We start from the raw sequence: 14,871 nt of genomic DNA, 5'->3' as shown, positions 1-14,871 counted from the left end.
CTGGCCAGGAGGCTGGGGCTCACCATCCCTGCTCCCCAGAACCCTTGGGAGGAATTTGAGCCAGCTGGACCTCTGAGCTTTTTCTGCAGCCACCGGGGACCCTAGAAGGTCCCAAATGGGGAAACTGAGGCCAAGAGAGGGCTTGAGCCTAGAACGCCGGGGGAGGGGCTCTTTTATCTGGATTACACCCTTGTCAGGTGAGGGACTTCCTCAGTTTTGCAAGCCCAGCCTCCCTCCTCTGACTGGAAGGAGGTGTTCGGAACTCTCTGGGTGAGTGCCCCAGATGGGGTGCCCAGTACACAGACCAATAAGAACCCCAGAGGGGAAAGACTGGTCATTTCCTCCCTGCGCTCTGCACCCTCCCCTGGGGCTTAGAAACCACAGTCTGTGGACAGGAGGGACCTTTGATCAGCGGGGACCCTGGGAGACCTGAACATGGTGAGTTCCCCAGAGGGATCATGGGCACGGGCACCACCTCCCTCCCTCTCTCCTTGCTGGGTCTCTCTCCCCCCTCCACCTCTCCCCTTCACACTCTTTCTCCCTCTCCGTCCTCCTCTCTCTGTCCTCAGTCTCCTCCCTTCTCCCTGACCCTCATCTCAGACTCCCCCGGGGCTGGGAGGCAGCTAAGAAGGAAGGACTGTCAAGGGATTATAGAGACACCAAGATGCCCTAGAGCTGGAATCTGAAAGGTCCCCAAGGCAGGACACACGCGAGACTTGGGTCTGAACGGATGACGCCCTTCCTCAAGTGGAGAGATCCAGAGGTCTTTCGGGCTTCGGGAATGGCAGGAGGGAAGCGTGGGGGGCTGAAAAGAGCCGGCTCGGGAGAAAGAAAGTGACTCATTCTGACTTCAGATGTTCTGAATTGTAGAGACAGGGAAACTGAGGCTCAGGCAAGAGCAGAAATGGCCCGGGTCCTTTGTGGTTGACCCAGGCTGTCCCGTGGATTCTGTGGGTGTCAGAGGGAGATGGTCTCCAGGCTCAGAGAGGTTCCCCCTGCCATGTGCACCTGTGCCCCCCAGGACGTGCTTCGAGAGAGGCAGGACTGTGATTTGGTACCTTGTCTGGTTCTCGTCTTGCTTCATCGGGGTGAAAGAGGAAACGGAGGACACAGTAGCTGACCAGGGAGGGGCTTGGCATTGCCTCATCCCACTTTGGAGGCCTGACCAGGACCAACTGGACTTTGAGAAACCAGCTCAGGGCTTTGCCTTCTTTTCCTTTCCATAAAATGATCCCAAATACCAAAGGGTGTTCAGTGAGAAGTCACTCTCCCTGCCCAGCCCAGAGCCTTGGACTCCTTGTCACGGCCCCCAGAGGCGACTGTGGACACCGGCTTGTGTTGGATCCTTCCAGAAAGTCTACAGGTGCTCAAGGACAGAGGTGCAGGGAATGAGGTAGCCGGTAGTCTGGCCAGGGTATCAAATTGAAATAAGCTTCAAATTCTGCCTCTCCTGTGCAAAACACGAGTCCTTTTTTGGAGTTCCCTCTCTTTACCTTGAAGACGGGGGTAACAATCCTACAGTATTAGAACCAACATCATAGGCTCGTTGAGAGTGTTAAATAATACTCGGAAAGCTCTTACCAGGCATACAGTCAGCGCTCGACGCTTGTGATGTGTCTATCCTTTCTGCCCCCTGCAAGTAGAAGTACATTCTGCACCTTAGCCTACATCTTGCTTTTTTTTTCATGATTAACATAGAGTATCTTTAAGCAGTATTTATTGAGCACTTATTGTATGCCCCAGCCCTGTGCTAGACTCTTTGCATTTACATCTATGAGGAAGATGCTGTTATCATCTCTGTGTATTTCCAGGGAATTCCTTCTTTTTATCCACCATATAATAGTCCACTGGGTGGGTCCATCCCCTCTCAATGGAGAATCTTGGTTGTTTCCTATATTTTGCCTTTAAAGCCAAAGTTACATTGTTGGCCTCAGGTCTGGGTCTCCAGAACTGCCAAGGCTGAGTCCATGGGCAATTTTTATCCTAACGGGTCTTGCCAAATTCACACCCAGCTTCTATGTCCCATCTGTAGTGCAGGAGAGGGTCTGCCTGCCCCCTCACCTGCCCATCTAACTTTTTTTTTTTACTTTTTTTTAAAGGTTTTATTTATTTATTTGCCAGAGAGAGAGATCACAAGTAGGCAGAGAGGCAGGCAGAGAGAGGAGGAAGCAGGTTCCCTGCTGAGCAGAGAGCCCGAAGCAAGGCTTGATCCCAGGACCCTGAGATCATGACCTCAGCCAAAGGCAGAGGCTCAACCCACTGGGCCACCCAGGTGCCCCCCCATCCAACTTCTTTGATTTTTGCCAACCCGTGAGGCAGTTCACTGTGTCCCTCAAGGACTGGAGGCTTGTGTTTTTTGCAGGGTTTAAAAACTGTGAACGCTGAGGGGGTCACAGAGGTTGTGCAATTCAAGAAAAATGATCGGAGACAAGATGCCCACCTCACTCTCATATCCCATTTCTCCGGGGATGCGACCTCTGATGGCTCCATGGGGTTCTGTGGGTGGATTATTCAGAGATGTGTGGTTGTAGGAACGTTTGTAGTTTGTGGCAGGGGAGGGAGAAGCAGACCTTGTCTCCTGTGGATTTTGTGGCTCTGACAGCGTCTCTAAGGGGGTCTGTTCTTTTCCTTCCGTGGGGGCACGGTTGGCAAGACTTCCCTTCCTGGAAGGTTGGGGGTGGATGGAAAGATCCCCTACAGGAAGCCAGGAGAGGGAGGCCAGGGCCTGGGGCAGAGTTTATGGCGTACCACTTGCACGACTCTGTCTCCTCGGTGCTTTCAAATCCTTCTACTTTGCTTCCTCCTCTTGGCCATGAACCCCCGCCCCCCATCTGCGTTCCCATCTTCAGTGACCTGGAGCTCCTTCTCAGCTCCTCTCTGGTCCTGCTGCCTCTCATCTCTTCGTCTCACAGTGGCCAGAGGGATCTTTGTAAACTGAAACTAACCTAGCCCTTCTGTAGCTCAAACTCCCCCCATGGCTCCCCATGACCCAAGGATAAGATACAAATTCTTGAGCATGGATAGCCTGGGTGGCCCTTCCAACTTCATCCTGGCCCCCTGCCGGCCACGCTGACCTTCTTTCATTTTCTGGTGGGTAGCACATTCCCTGGCTCTCACCTGTGGCTGTGGCTTTGAACGCACTGCCCTGTCCCCCCAACCCTGACCCTCCCAGCGCCCTGTACCATGTAGCCACTCAGGCCTCAAGCTCTCAGAAGTTCTCTCTCAACTCTGCCGCTTGCTACCGGCGGGGAGAACTCAGGAAGCTCTCTTAAGCTCTAAGAGGAGCCTCAGTTTTCCCATCTGTGAGATGGTTGTTGCAACAGTGACAACTCTCATAGGGCTGTTCCGTGGGTTCAATGAGCTCATACAAACCAAGGGCTTAGAATAGAGCTTGAGAACAATGATTGCTATTCTTGTAAGTCCCGTGGCCTCTCCTTTACCCTGTTCTCTGATCCGTGCACGTCTCCTCACGGCCACCATCCTCTCAACATGGCTGGTGAGGGGTGCCTGGCCGGCTGGGTGGGTACATGGTGCGGCTCTTGATTGTGGGGTGGAGGGTTGGGGGTGGAGGTTACTTAAGTATAAAATATTGGGGAAAGAAACCCAGGCCTCTGGACTTAGGAACAATAGTATCCCATGCTTCTGGATGTTGGGACGTCAATACTGTTATGAGTTCGTTAATGAACTAACCCCTGGGAAGGGCTCGGAACTGTGTCTGGCCCCTTTGTAGCCCCGGACCTGTGCTGTCCAATCGGGCAGCGACTAGCCACGTGTGGTTATTGAAATTTAATTAAACCGCCCAAATGTCAGCCCCTTTCACTCTCGCCCAGTGGCCATATGTTGCTGGTGGCTGCTGTCAAGTACAGGTGCAGCAAGCTCTTATTGGTTGGGGATACAGCCCGTCCTCACCCCACACCGTACAGGGCTCTCCAACAACACTCAGCCCTCGCTCCTTGGGGGTTCACTCATCCCTCCTTATAATGTCTCTGTGGGTAGGTGCCTGGTGGGTCAGGGTCCCCCAGCTGATTAGCTGATTAACATTAGTGTGGCAAAGAACCCTGCCTAGAACTGTGGAACCACAAATTCTTTTATCTTTGCTGTACGATGATGTCTGTTTCTTAGAACGGGCAGGGCACGCACGGGCATGGTTCCTCATACAAGAGGAACAAAAATATACGCGGTGAAATGCTTCCTTCCAGTGCCTGCCCTCCCCAGTCCCCGCCCCTCCCCCTGCTCCCTTGCCCTCCCCCACTTCCCACCTCCCCCCATCCCCCCAGGGGCTAAGCACTGGTACAAGCTTCCTCTATCTGCCTCTAGAGCTGTTCTGGGGATAGAGAGAGAGAGAGAGACAGGTACAGGCTAGAAGTAGAGACAGAGATACAGAGGAGGGAAGGAGAGAGGGAGAGGAAGCCAGAGTCTTCTTTTTCAGGTTGGCTGCTTTATGCGCCGTCTGGTCCTTGCTTTTTATTATTTTTAAGATTTTATTTTATTTATTTATTGAAAAAGTATCTATATATGTATATTTTGTTGTTGTTTGTTTTTAAGTAATCTCTACACCCAGAGTAGGGCTCAAACTCACAACCCCTGAGATCAAGAGTTGTGTGCTCCAGGCAACGAGCCATCCAGGGGCCCCTGGTGGTCCTTGCTTTCTGGCAGTGGTTCCCCTGGGCCTTGGAGCTCCGTCCCCAGCCATGCATCAACCCCTCATTCTCCCAGATGGTGATATGTCATCCGTCACTTAGCCAGTCCCCTCTTGCTGGACACTCCGGTTATTTTCTTTGTCTTTGTAGGGATGCCCGCAAGGGCGCAACATTTCAAGTCACTTGCACTGGGAGGATCCTGAAAAAGCCACAGGGTGTTCGAATCAGCACTTTTTATTCCCCCTGCCCTCCTAAAGTCAGGGGAGGGAAAAGGGCCCCAAGAGCTCACACCAGGAAGGAACTTTGTCAGCTGATGTGAGGAGTGGGGAGCCCGAGAGCAGGGTGTGGGGAGGGATGCTCCCCATTTAGAGTCTGAGTCAAAACCTTCATGTACCCAGTATTGAGCAGCTGCTAAGGTGGGGAGGATGGGGTGGGGGTGGGGAGAGGGGTGGCAGTGGACCCCTGCTGTGCCTGGCGTTAACCCTTTAGTAAACGGAGCATGGGGATGGGGGTGGGGGAGTGGAGGGATGGGGGTGGGTGGGTCCCAGAAGAAAATGGGAAGGAGCCAGGGAACTGGGGTGGGGAGGTGGGGGTGGGGGAGGGTGGGTGTAAGGCTCCCAGCTGGGCCTATTTAGCCCTAGAAATATCTCAACAATTGGAACTTTGTCTTTTGAACAATTTTCACACTTACAGAATAATTACAAGAATAGTACAAAGAACTCCCATGTAATCTAGTCTTTACCAGAGTCTCCAAATTTGCTTTATCAGTCAGTCGCCTCCCCATCTTTATCCTCACTCTATCATCTGTATCTATGTCTGGGGGTCATCTTTTTTTCTGAATAGGTTGAGGGTAAGGGTAAGCATCACGCCCTTGGGCCCCCAAATACCGTAGTGTTCATTTCTCAAGAGCGATCACCGTCACAGACATGAACAGAGCACAGTTACCCTTGTCGGGAAATTAACATTTGGTGGAATATTAGTGTCTAGGCTTCAGACCCTGTGCAGACTCGCTCTGTTGTTCAAACACGCCCTTTGCCACGAACGGGTTTTTTCTGCCCTGGGCTCCAGCCCAGCATGTCACATGGCATGTGGTTGTCCTGCCTGTGTTGTCCCCGTTCATGAGGAACAAACAATCCCTCACCCTTCCCTTGGGTTCATGACAGTGGCATTGTTTTGTTTGCTTTTTTTTTAATTGAGTAAAATTCACATAACGTATAATTCACTGTATTAATGTGTACGATCCAGTGGTGTTTGTAGGACACTCATTATGTCATGTGGTCGTGAGCTCTGTTTCTAGAACGTCACCCCAGAAGAAGTCACCCCCGAAGCCACCCATGGTGGCTCGCCTCGTTCTTTTTTAGGGCTCAATCCTATTTAATGGGGTGGACCTACCACATGCTGCTCCTCCCCTCCTCAGCCGACACTGACCCTTTCCCTTTGAGTCATGATATCATCCCCATATGGTTCCATACCAGCCAGGACCCCCTGGGGCCACCAGCCTGGCCCACTTTCCAGCAACATAAAGGGACTGAGAAATAAAAAAGTGGTTCAGGGAAAGATCTGAGCTCTTTGATCATCATAACATGGAGAAATAACGTTTGTATTAGCTGCCCTTTCCTGTGTCCACGCGGAGCGCCAGGCACTTGGCTGCCCGGGTCCCAGAACGTTTGTCGTCTTAAATACTCCGCCAGGTGGGTGTTTCGGGGGGTAGGAACCAAAGCCTGTCAATCGAGGCGTCCAGCTCTGGAGATTTCTATAACAACCATTTCCCTTCTTCTCTGTCCCCTTTCTCCAGGTTGGTGACAAAGTGGCCTTCACGGGCGGGCTAGCCCCCAGGGCCACAGAGTTTGCCACTGGAGTTTCCTCCTCCATCCATAGCCCCTCTTGGAAATGGTCAGGGGCAGCCTGCGTGGGTTTGCATGCCAGCCTGTATAGGTTTGAATCCCAAACCCTATGACCCAGAACAGGCTATTATTTCACCTTCTTATGCCTCCGGGTCCGCATTGAGAAAATGGGCACATTAATAGTACCAACTGTTAGGGGGCGTGGCCAGGATCAGAAGAGGTTATGTTATGTCTGGCACTTGGTAAGCGCCCGATAACTGCTGGATGCTTCGGCATAATCATTCCATGGGGATTTCACTGCTGTGTCTTGTGTCCCTGGAACACGGATTTGCCTATGAGGCTCTCTCCAGCTCTGCTGCAACTCACAGACTCTCTTTTGGGGGACATGGTACTCAGAACAGCTCGGTTTGGGAAGAAGGGCTCAGGTCCCCTCTGCTCTTTATTTTATTTTATTATGGAAAATTTCAGGGGCGCATGGGTGACTCAGTCATTAAGTGTCTGCCTTCGGCTCAGGTCATGATCCCAGGGTCTTGGGATCAATCCCGGTGTCAGGCTCCCTGCTCAGCGGGAAGCCTGCTTCTCCCTCTGCCCCTCCCCCTGCTTGTGTTCCCTCTCCCACTGTGTCTCCCTCTGTCAAATAAATAAATAAAACTATAAATAAAATAAATAAAACTATATATATATATTTTTTAATTCAAACACACAGAAGTAGAGAGAATGATACCGTGACCCTCAGGGGACCCGTGACCCCACCTCAACATCTATCAGTGTTTTGCTGTTCTTAGTCACCCACACTCCTCCGTCCTGTCTCCTGCTTCCCAGCGATTTCTTTTGCTGGAGTGTTTTTTTGGAAAAAAAAAAAATTTTTTTTTTTTAAAGACCTTTAAATAGGGGGGGAGGGGGAGACGGGGCACGCCTAGGTGGCTCAGCCAGTTAAGGGCCGGACTCTTGATTTCGGCTCAGGTCATGATCATAGGGTTGTGAGATGGAGCCTCAGGTAGGGCTCTGGGCTGGGTGTGCAGCCTGCTTGGGATTCTCTCTTTCCCTCTGCCCCTCTCCCCCCAATCCCAGCTCACCTGCACGCATGTGGACACACTCCCTTTCTCTGAAAAAGAAAAACAAAGTTAAAAAATTTTGTTAAAGTAATCTCTACACCCATCATGGGGCTCGAACTTACAACCCTGAGATCAAGAGTTGCACACTCCACCTACCAAGCCAGCCAGGTGCGCTCCATTGCTGGAGCGAATCCAAGACATGGTATTTTACCAGCAATGTATCTTTATCAGAAACAGCTTTTCTCCAGGGGCACCTGGGTGGCTCAGTGGGTTAAGCCTCTGCCTTCAGCTCAGGTCATGATCCCAGGGTCCTGGTCCTCGGCAGGGCGCCTGCTTCTCCTTCTCTCTCTCTGCCTGCCTCTCTGCCTACTTGTGATCTCTGTCAAATAAATAAAATCTTTATAAAAAAAAAAAAAAGAAACAGCCTTCCCCATCCTTTTTTTAAAGCATAAACACAAAAACCACATCGCCCTCAATAAAACTAGCACCGATTCCTTACTGTTGCCAAATACCCACTCCATTTTTAAGTGTCCCAGATTGTCTCAAAAATGTCTAATTTAGGGGCAACTGGGTGGCTTAGATGGTTAAGGGTCTACCTTCAGGTCAGGTCATGATCCCAGGGTAGTGGGATCGAGTCCCACAGCTGGCTCCTTGCTTAGTGGGGAGTTGGCTTCTCCCTCTCTTGCTCCCCCTTCTTGTCCTCTTTTGCTCTCTCTCACAAATAAACAAATAAATAAAATCTAAAAAAAAAAAAAAAGTCTGGTTTTGCAGCTGATTCTTCCAATCAGCGTCCAAATGAGGTCTCTGTATTACCTTTGCTTGATTTGCCTCTAAATCTCTTTTCATCAATGACATTTTCCTTTCCTTTTTTTTTCTTTTCTTTTCTTTCTCCCTCCCTCTCTTCCCTTCCTTTTTCTTCCCCCCCCCCCCCCGCTTTCTTTCTTTCTCAATGCCATTTATTTGTGGGAGTAAACAGATCATTTGTCCTCTAGAGTTTCCTGTGGTCTGATTTCATCCCTATGGTGTTATTGACCATGTTCCTCTCTCCCCCACTTTTCCTGTGGACTGTAGTTTTGTTTTGTTTTGAGAGAGAGAGAGAGAGAGAGAGTAGGGGAAGAGGCAGAGGGAGAGAGAGAATCCCAAGCAGTCTCCATGCCCAGAACAGAGCCCAACATGGGGCTCGATCCCTGAGATCACTACCTGAGCCGAAAGCAAGAGTCAGATGCTCAACCGACAGGGCTACCCAGGTGCACAAAGACCAGTAGTTTTTGACCTAGAACCTTGATTAGACTCACGGTCCTTCATTTGGCAAGAATTACTCAAAGGCAGTGCTGCGTCCTTTCTAAAGCATCACACGACATAGAACGGAATGTCTGGTCGTCTCTCTTCTCCAGACACTGAAGTTGATTGGCTGGTTTGGGCTACGAGCCCAGCCTGTTTGTTGTAAAACTCCCACCAGCCTTTCACCTGGTGGTTTTATCGATGTTGGTGGTCCTCATCAGGACCCATCATTTCCTGCATTGTCCTTCCTTCTGCAGGTATCGTTGCTAGGTTTTCCTCTAAAGGATGGCTTTCCCCCATTGACTCTTGCTTTCCCTGAAATTTACCTTGTGCAAAAATGGCAGGATAAATGCTTGAATTGTTCCCTTTCCAGAAAAAAAGTGACCAATGAGTTTGCTTGTTTTTATTATAATTTTGAACTCTTAGATCTTTATATATTAATGTGTTTCATTTCTTTTTTCCTTCTCCTTCTCCTTCTTTACTCAAATTGGCTCATCTTCAACTAGGGGTCTCTCCCAGGCTCTCTTTGTGTCCTTTTGACAGGTCTCTATCATTCTTTTTTTTTTTTTAATTTTATTTATTTATTTGACACAGAAAGAGAGAGAGAAAGCACACAGAGGGAGAGGGAGAGGGAGATGGAGAGGGAGGAAGCAGACTCCCTGCTGAGCAGGGAGACTGACACGGGGCTCAATCCCAGGACCCTAGATCATGACCTGAGTCGAAGGCAGATGCTTAACCCACTGAACCACCCAGGCGAGCCTGAGTGTTTTTGGTTCTCCCTTTCCCCTCCCTTATATGCTCTGCCCAAGTCAATGAAGCCCTGCGGAGCCACTGCCTTCTCTGGGGAGCTGCCTCAGTGAGCGGAAGGCAGCAAAAGGGGCTGACGGCGGCGATGGTGGGTGCCCATGGGGTAACTACCTAGTACTCTCATCTCAGCTTGTTGGTGACCATAAAAATAGCTAAGAAGCCCTGTGTTAGAGTACTGAGCAATCAGGACTGGATTTTAACCATTCGGTTGCTGGATCACAGGGCCATCCAGAGACTTCAGCAGGCAGCAAGAGCGCAGCAGGGGGACTCATCAGCGTGGAAGGGTTTCCCACTCTTATAAGTGGTCGGACACCCTCGCAGACTCTCAGCCCTCAACACCCCCATTTTCCTGGGGAGACACCTGGGGCTCCCCGCTGCGGAGCTCCGCCATGTGTCCGGCACCGGCCCGCAGTCTCACCCTCCCTTTGCCTCTCTGACTCCCTCCAGGCGTCTTTGGAGTACAGCACTTCTGAGTACTTCGACTATGGCACTGCCACCCTGGACCCCAACATGTCTGTGGACCAGTCTCCCAGCACCCACAGGCTGTCCGTTCCCGACACCATCGCCCTGGTGCTCTTCTCTGTCGTCTTCCTGATAGGGGTGCCGGGCAACTCCCTAGTGGTCTGGGTGACCAGGTACGAGTTCCAGCGGACCATCAACGCCATCTGGTTTCTCAACCTGGCGGTGGCCGATCTCCTGTCCTGCCTGGCACTGCCCATCCTGTTTGCTTCCACTGTGCAGCACGGCCACTGGCCCTTCGGTGGCACCGCCTGCCGCATCCTGCCCTCACTTATCCTGCTCAACATGTACGCCAGCATCTTTCTCCTGGCCGCCATCAGCGCCGACCGCTTTCTGCTGGTGTTTAACCCCATCTGGTGCCAGAACTACCGGGGCGCGCGGCTGGCCTGGGGGACCTGCGGCGTGGCCTGGATGGTGGCCCTGCTGCTCACCATCCCCTCCTTCCTCTTCCGCCGGGTGCGCACCGACTACTTTCCCTTGTGGACAACCTGTGGTGTGAACTATGGCTCCGATGGGGTCCTGGTGGAGAGAGGCGTGGCTCTCCTCCGGCTGATTGTGGGCTTCCTGTGGCCGCTGGTGACGCTGACCATCTGTTACACCTTCCTCCTGTTCCGGACCTGGAGCCGCAGGGCCACGCGCTCCACCAAGACACTCAAGGTGGTGGTGGCCGTGGTGACCAGCTTCTTCATCTTCTGGCTGCCCTACCAGGTGACGGGGCTGATGCTGGCGGTGTTCCCCAAGAACTCGGAGAAATTTACCTCCGTGTCTAGCGTGGACTCCCTGTGTGTGGCCTTTGCTTACATCAACTGCTGTATAAACCCCATCATCTACGTGGTGGCTGCCCAGGGATTCCACAGCCGCTTCCTCAAGTCCCTCCCAGCCAGGCTGCGGCAGGTGCTGACCGAGGAGTCCCTGAGCAGGGACAGCAAGTCCTTCACCCTCTCCACGGTGGACACCCCAGCCCCGAAGAGCCAGCCGGTGTGAGGGGAGGGCCTCCCAGCCTCCCTCCCATCTGCTCAGTGCTCGCCCCTCTTTCCCGCCTGTCCCTTCTCTCTCTGCCTCTCTTGCTCCCAGCCCTTGGTGCGGTGCTGATGTTTTTGAGTGAATGTTCCTCCATTCCTTTCCATCTTTCCCAGACGGGTCCTCCCGCGCTTGCAGGATGAACGGGCCCCTCTAGGGACCCTCAACTTTTCTTTCCATCCAAGGGCTTTGGAAAGCAAGCAGAAACCAGTATTACTGGCAGCTCCCCCAACGGGTGTCCCCTCTGTCTGTCCGTACGCGAGGGCAGGTGGTGAATAGAACACATTGGACACAGAGAAAACAGACACATGGAAACATTCCAACCTTTAAATGATGACGATGTATTTATTTTATAAATACATGGGGAAAAAAACTGTAAGGACCCTCTCAAAACATATTCTGGTCAAGGACAAGGCAAAATTCACTGGCTAAGCTTTTCTCAGCGAATTGGTTTAAAGACAAGCAGCAAGTTAAACTGTTATGTAAGTTGGGTTTTGAGAAAATGCATAAAGTCCAAAGATGTTACATGTTCTGGTGGAGAGCAGATGTGAAGGCGAGGTTGGGAAACGTTGGTTGGGGATCTAGGGGAAAGATGGTCACAGGGAAATTTGACTTTTTACTTCATAAACTGCTGTTTTGTGTGCACTTCTCAAAAAGAAAGAAAAGAAACTTTTCTTTAGACATAAAGAAACTTTGAATTTTGCTCTTGCTGTGAATTCCCATGCAGTTGTAAGAAATGATACAGGGGATCTTGTGTGCCCTTGACCTGCTTCACTATGGGAAGCTCTTGCAAAATGATGTTACAAGATCATTACTAGGATGTTGGGGCGCTTGGGTGGCTTAGTGGGGTAAAGCCTCTGCCTTCTGCTCGGGTCATGATTCCAGGGTCCTGGGATGGAGCCCCGCATCGGGCTCTCTGCTCAGTAGGAGCCCGCTTCCTCCTCTCTCTCTGCCTGCCTATCTGCCTACTTGTGATCTCTGTCTGTCAAATAAATAAATAAATAAATAATCTTAAAAAAGAAATCATTACTAGGATGTTGACATTGATACCCTCGAGGGGCAGGACACGTTCATCACCACTGGCATCCCTTTTATGCCCCTTGTCAGCCACCCCCATGTCCCTCCAGCCTCCCAGCCCTATCCTGGACCCTTGACAACCATGATTCTGCTCTCTACATTTGCCCTTTCAAGGAATGCTCTATCAATCATGTAACATTTCGACTTAAAAAAAAAAGTCTGGGGGGCGCCTGGGTGGCTCCGTGGGTTAAAGCCTCTGCCTTCGGCTCAGGTCATGATCTCAAGGTCCTGGAATCGAGTCTTGCATCCGGCTCTCTGCTCAGCAGGGAGCTTGTTTCCCTCCTTTCTCTGCCTGCTTCTCTGCCTACTTGTGATCTCTGTCAAATAAATAAATAATCTTAAATCTTAATCTTAAAAAAAAGTCTGGGGGAGCCTGGGTGGCTTAGTGGGTTAAGCATCTGACTCTTGATTTCGGCAGCTCATGATCTGGGGTCCTGGGATCAAGCCCTGCTTTGGGAGGAGGCATTGTCTGAGCTCAGTGGGGAATCTGAGTGGAGATTCTCTCCACCCCCCACCCCCGCTGCTCCTCCCACTGCTTTTCTTCTTAAAGTAGAAAAAACTAGTCTGCAGCACTTGAATAATGAAAATTTAAAAAACCAACAACATCGTGATGTCATGTTATTTATAAATAACTTTAAAACATTTCTCTGGTGTTTTGTGTGTGTGCGTGCTTGTGTGTGGATTGGCTAGAAATATTGTATGGACCAGCACAGTCCGACAGAAATATGATGCGAGTCCCCTGGTAGTTTTCAATTTACTAGTTGTTACTCTAAAAAATTAAGGAGGACCAGGGGCGCCTGGCTGACTCAGGGGAGGGTGAGCCTCTTGATCTCAGGGTTGTGAGCTTAAGCCCCATGTTGGGTGTGGAGATGACTTAAATAAATACATTAACTTAAAAATATTAAGAAGAGGGACGCCTGGGCAGCTCAGGTGGTTAAGTGACTGCCTTCGGCTCAGGTCATGATCCTGGAGTCCCAGGATCGAGTCCTGTGTCGGGCTCCCTGCTCAGCAAGGAGTCTGCTTCTCCGTCTGACCTTCTCACCTCTCATGCTCTCTCTCACATAAATAAATAAAATCTTAAAAAAATTAAAAAGAGATGAAATATTGGCTAGAAATGTATTTGGCTAGTAATGTATTTTATGATATAATTATATGTTAACAATTATACTGATATATTAATTATATCATATGAATATTATATATTATTTGTGTATTTTATGAATAACAATGTTACATAATTGTAATACAAAATTATATTTGTGATTAGATAATATGAAACCTAATTGCATTTCATGATATAGAAAATGTATATTAACATATTAACACTATATTAATATAGTATTATAATAATAATGCTACTAATATATTTTATTATATTATATAATAATACTTAATACATAAAATATTATTACAGTCATGCGATATTTTCCCTAACACAATATATCCAAAATATATTTTTAAAGATTTTATTTACTGGGGTGCCTGGGTGGCTCAGTGGGTTAAAGCCTCAGCCTTCGGCTCAGGTCATGGTCTTGGGGTCCTGGGATCGAGCCCTGCATAGAGCTCTCTGCTCTGCGGGGAGTCTGCTTCCTTTCCTCTCTCTGCCTGCCTCTCTGCCTACTTGTGATCTCTGTCTGTCAAATAAATAAATAAATAAAATATTTAATAAAAAACGATTTTATTTACTTATTTGAGAGAGAGAGAGAGAGCGCGAGTGAGTGTGGGGGGGTGCGGGCAGAGGGAGAGAGAGAGAATCCCAGGCAGACTCCCCGCTGGGCATGGAGCCCATCATAGGGCTTGATCTCACAACACTGAGATCATGACCTGAGCCGAAATCAAGTTTGATGCTTAACTGAGCTACTCAGGTGCCCCCAAATCTTCAAAATCTTGGGTATGTGTCACACACAGCATGTCTCAATTCGGACTGGCCCATTTCAGTTGCATGGCCACACGGGGCTGGTGGCCTTTCCAAAGCAGACAATGTGGGTATAGCCTCATCCTTCCTCTTTGCAACGGCAGGTTGAGCCCAGGAACAGCCCTCAGGGCTGGGCTGGGTTCTTGTGTTACTGCAGCCAAATGCTTTTGGATTCTGCTAGGGCAGTATTTTCCTATCTGCCCAGGTAACAACTTTCATTTAAAGGCAATGCCTCGGGGGCGCCTGGGTGGCTCAGTCAGTTGAGCATCAGACTCTTGATTTTGGCTCAGGTCGTGATCTCAGGGTCAGGGATCAAGCCCAGTGTCAGGCTCCCTGCTGAGCAGGGAGTGAATCCGTTTGAGATTCTCTCTCTCTCCCTCTGCCCCTCCCCACCACCCGGAGCGTGCCCGCCCGTGTGTGTGTGTGTGTGTGTGTGTGTGTGTGTGTGTGTGTGCGCCCGCCCTCTCTTTCAAATAAGTAAATACATTTAAAAAAAATAAAGACACTCTCTAAGCATGTAGAACAGTGCTCTGTTGGGCTTCTAGAAGGTGCTGTGTGTGGTTTTGGTAATAAATGTCAGGACATGTGCAGATCTCCAGGCACCACAGTCGTTGGCGGAGACAGAAGCCTCAGGTCTGGGGGGAGGCACCTGGTACCACCCCAAGAGACCCCTGTGATCTTGGATGTCCCTTCTTCTTCCTTTTTTTTTTTTT

The 14,871-nt window shown here is 50.1% G+C and overlaps 2 protein-coding genes across 2 annotated transcripts in view; both read left to right on the top strand.

Annotated features, from left to right (window-relative positions):
- C5AR2 (complement C5a receptor 2) overlaps window positions 1-14,871 on the top strand; it is a 51,011-nt gene that overhangs the window by 22,414 nt on the left and 13,726 nt on the right. The gene's annotated exons all lie outside the window — the stretch shown is intronic.
- On the top strand, window positions 235-12,887 carry C5AR1 (complement C5a receptor 1). Its single transcript, XM_059151273.1, has 2 exons — window positions 235-438; window positions 10,075-12,887. Exons 1-2 carry the CDS (start codon window positions 436-438, stop codon window positions 11,128-11,130), a joined length of 1,059 nt encoding a protein of 352 aa, XP_059007256.1. The 5' UTR covers window positions 235-435; the 3' UTR covers window positions 11,131-12,887.

Source organism: Mustela lutreola, chromosome 16 (assembly GCF_030435805.1).
Source record: "Mustela lutreola isolate mMusLut2 chromosome 16, mMusLut2.pri, whole genome shotgun sequence".
Taxonomy (NCBI): Eukaryota; Metazoa; Chordata; class Mammalia; order Carnivora; family Mustelidae; genus Mustela; species Mustela lutreola.
The sequence above is the reverse complement of the archived record's forward strand: the minus strand, read 5'-3'. Positions and strand labels throughout refer to the sequence as shown.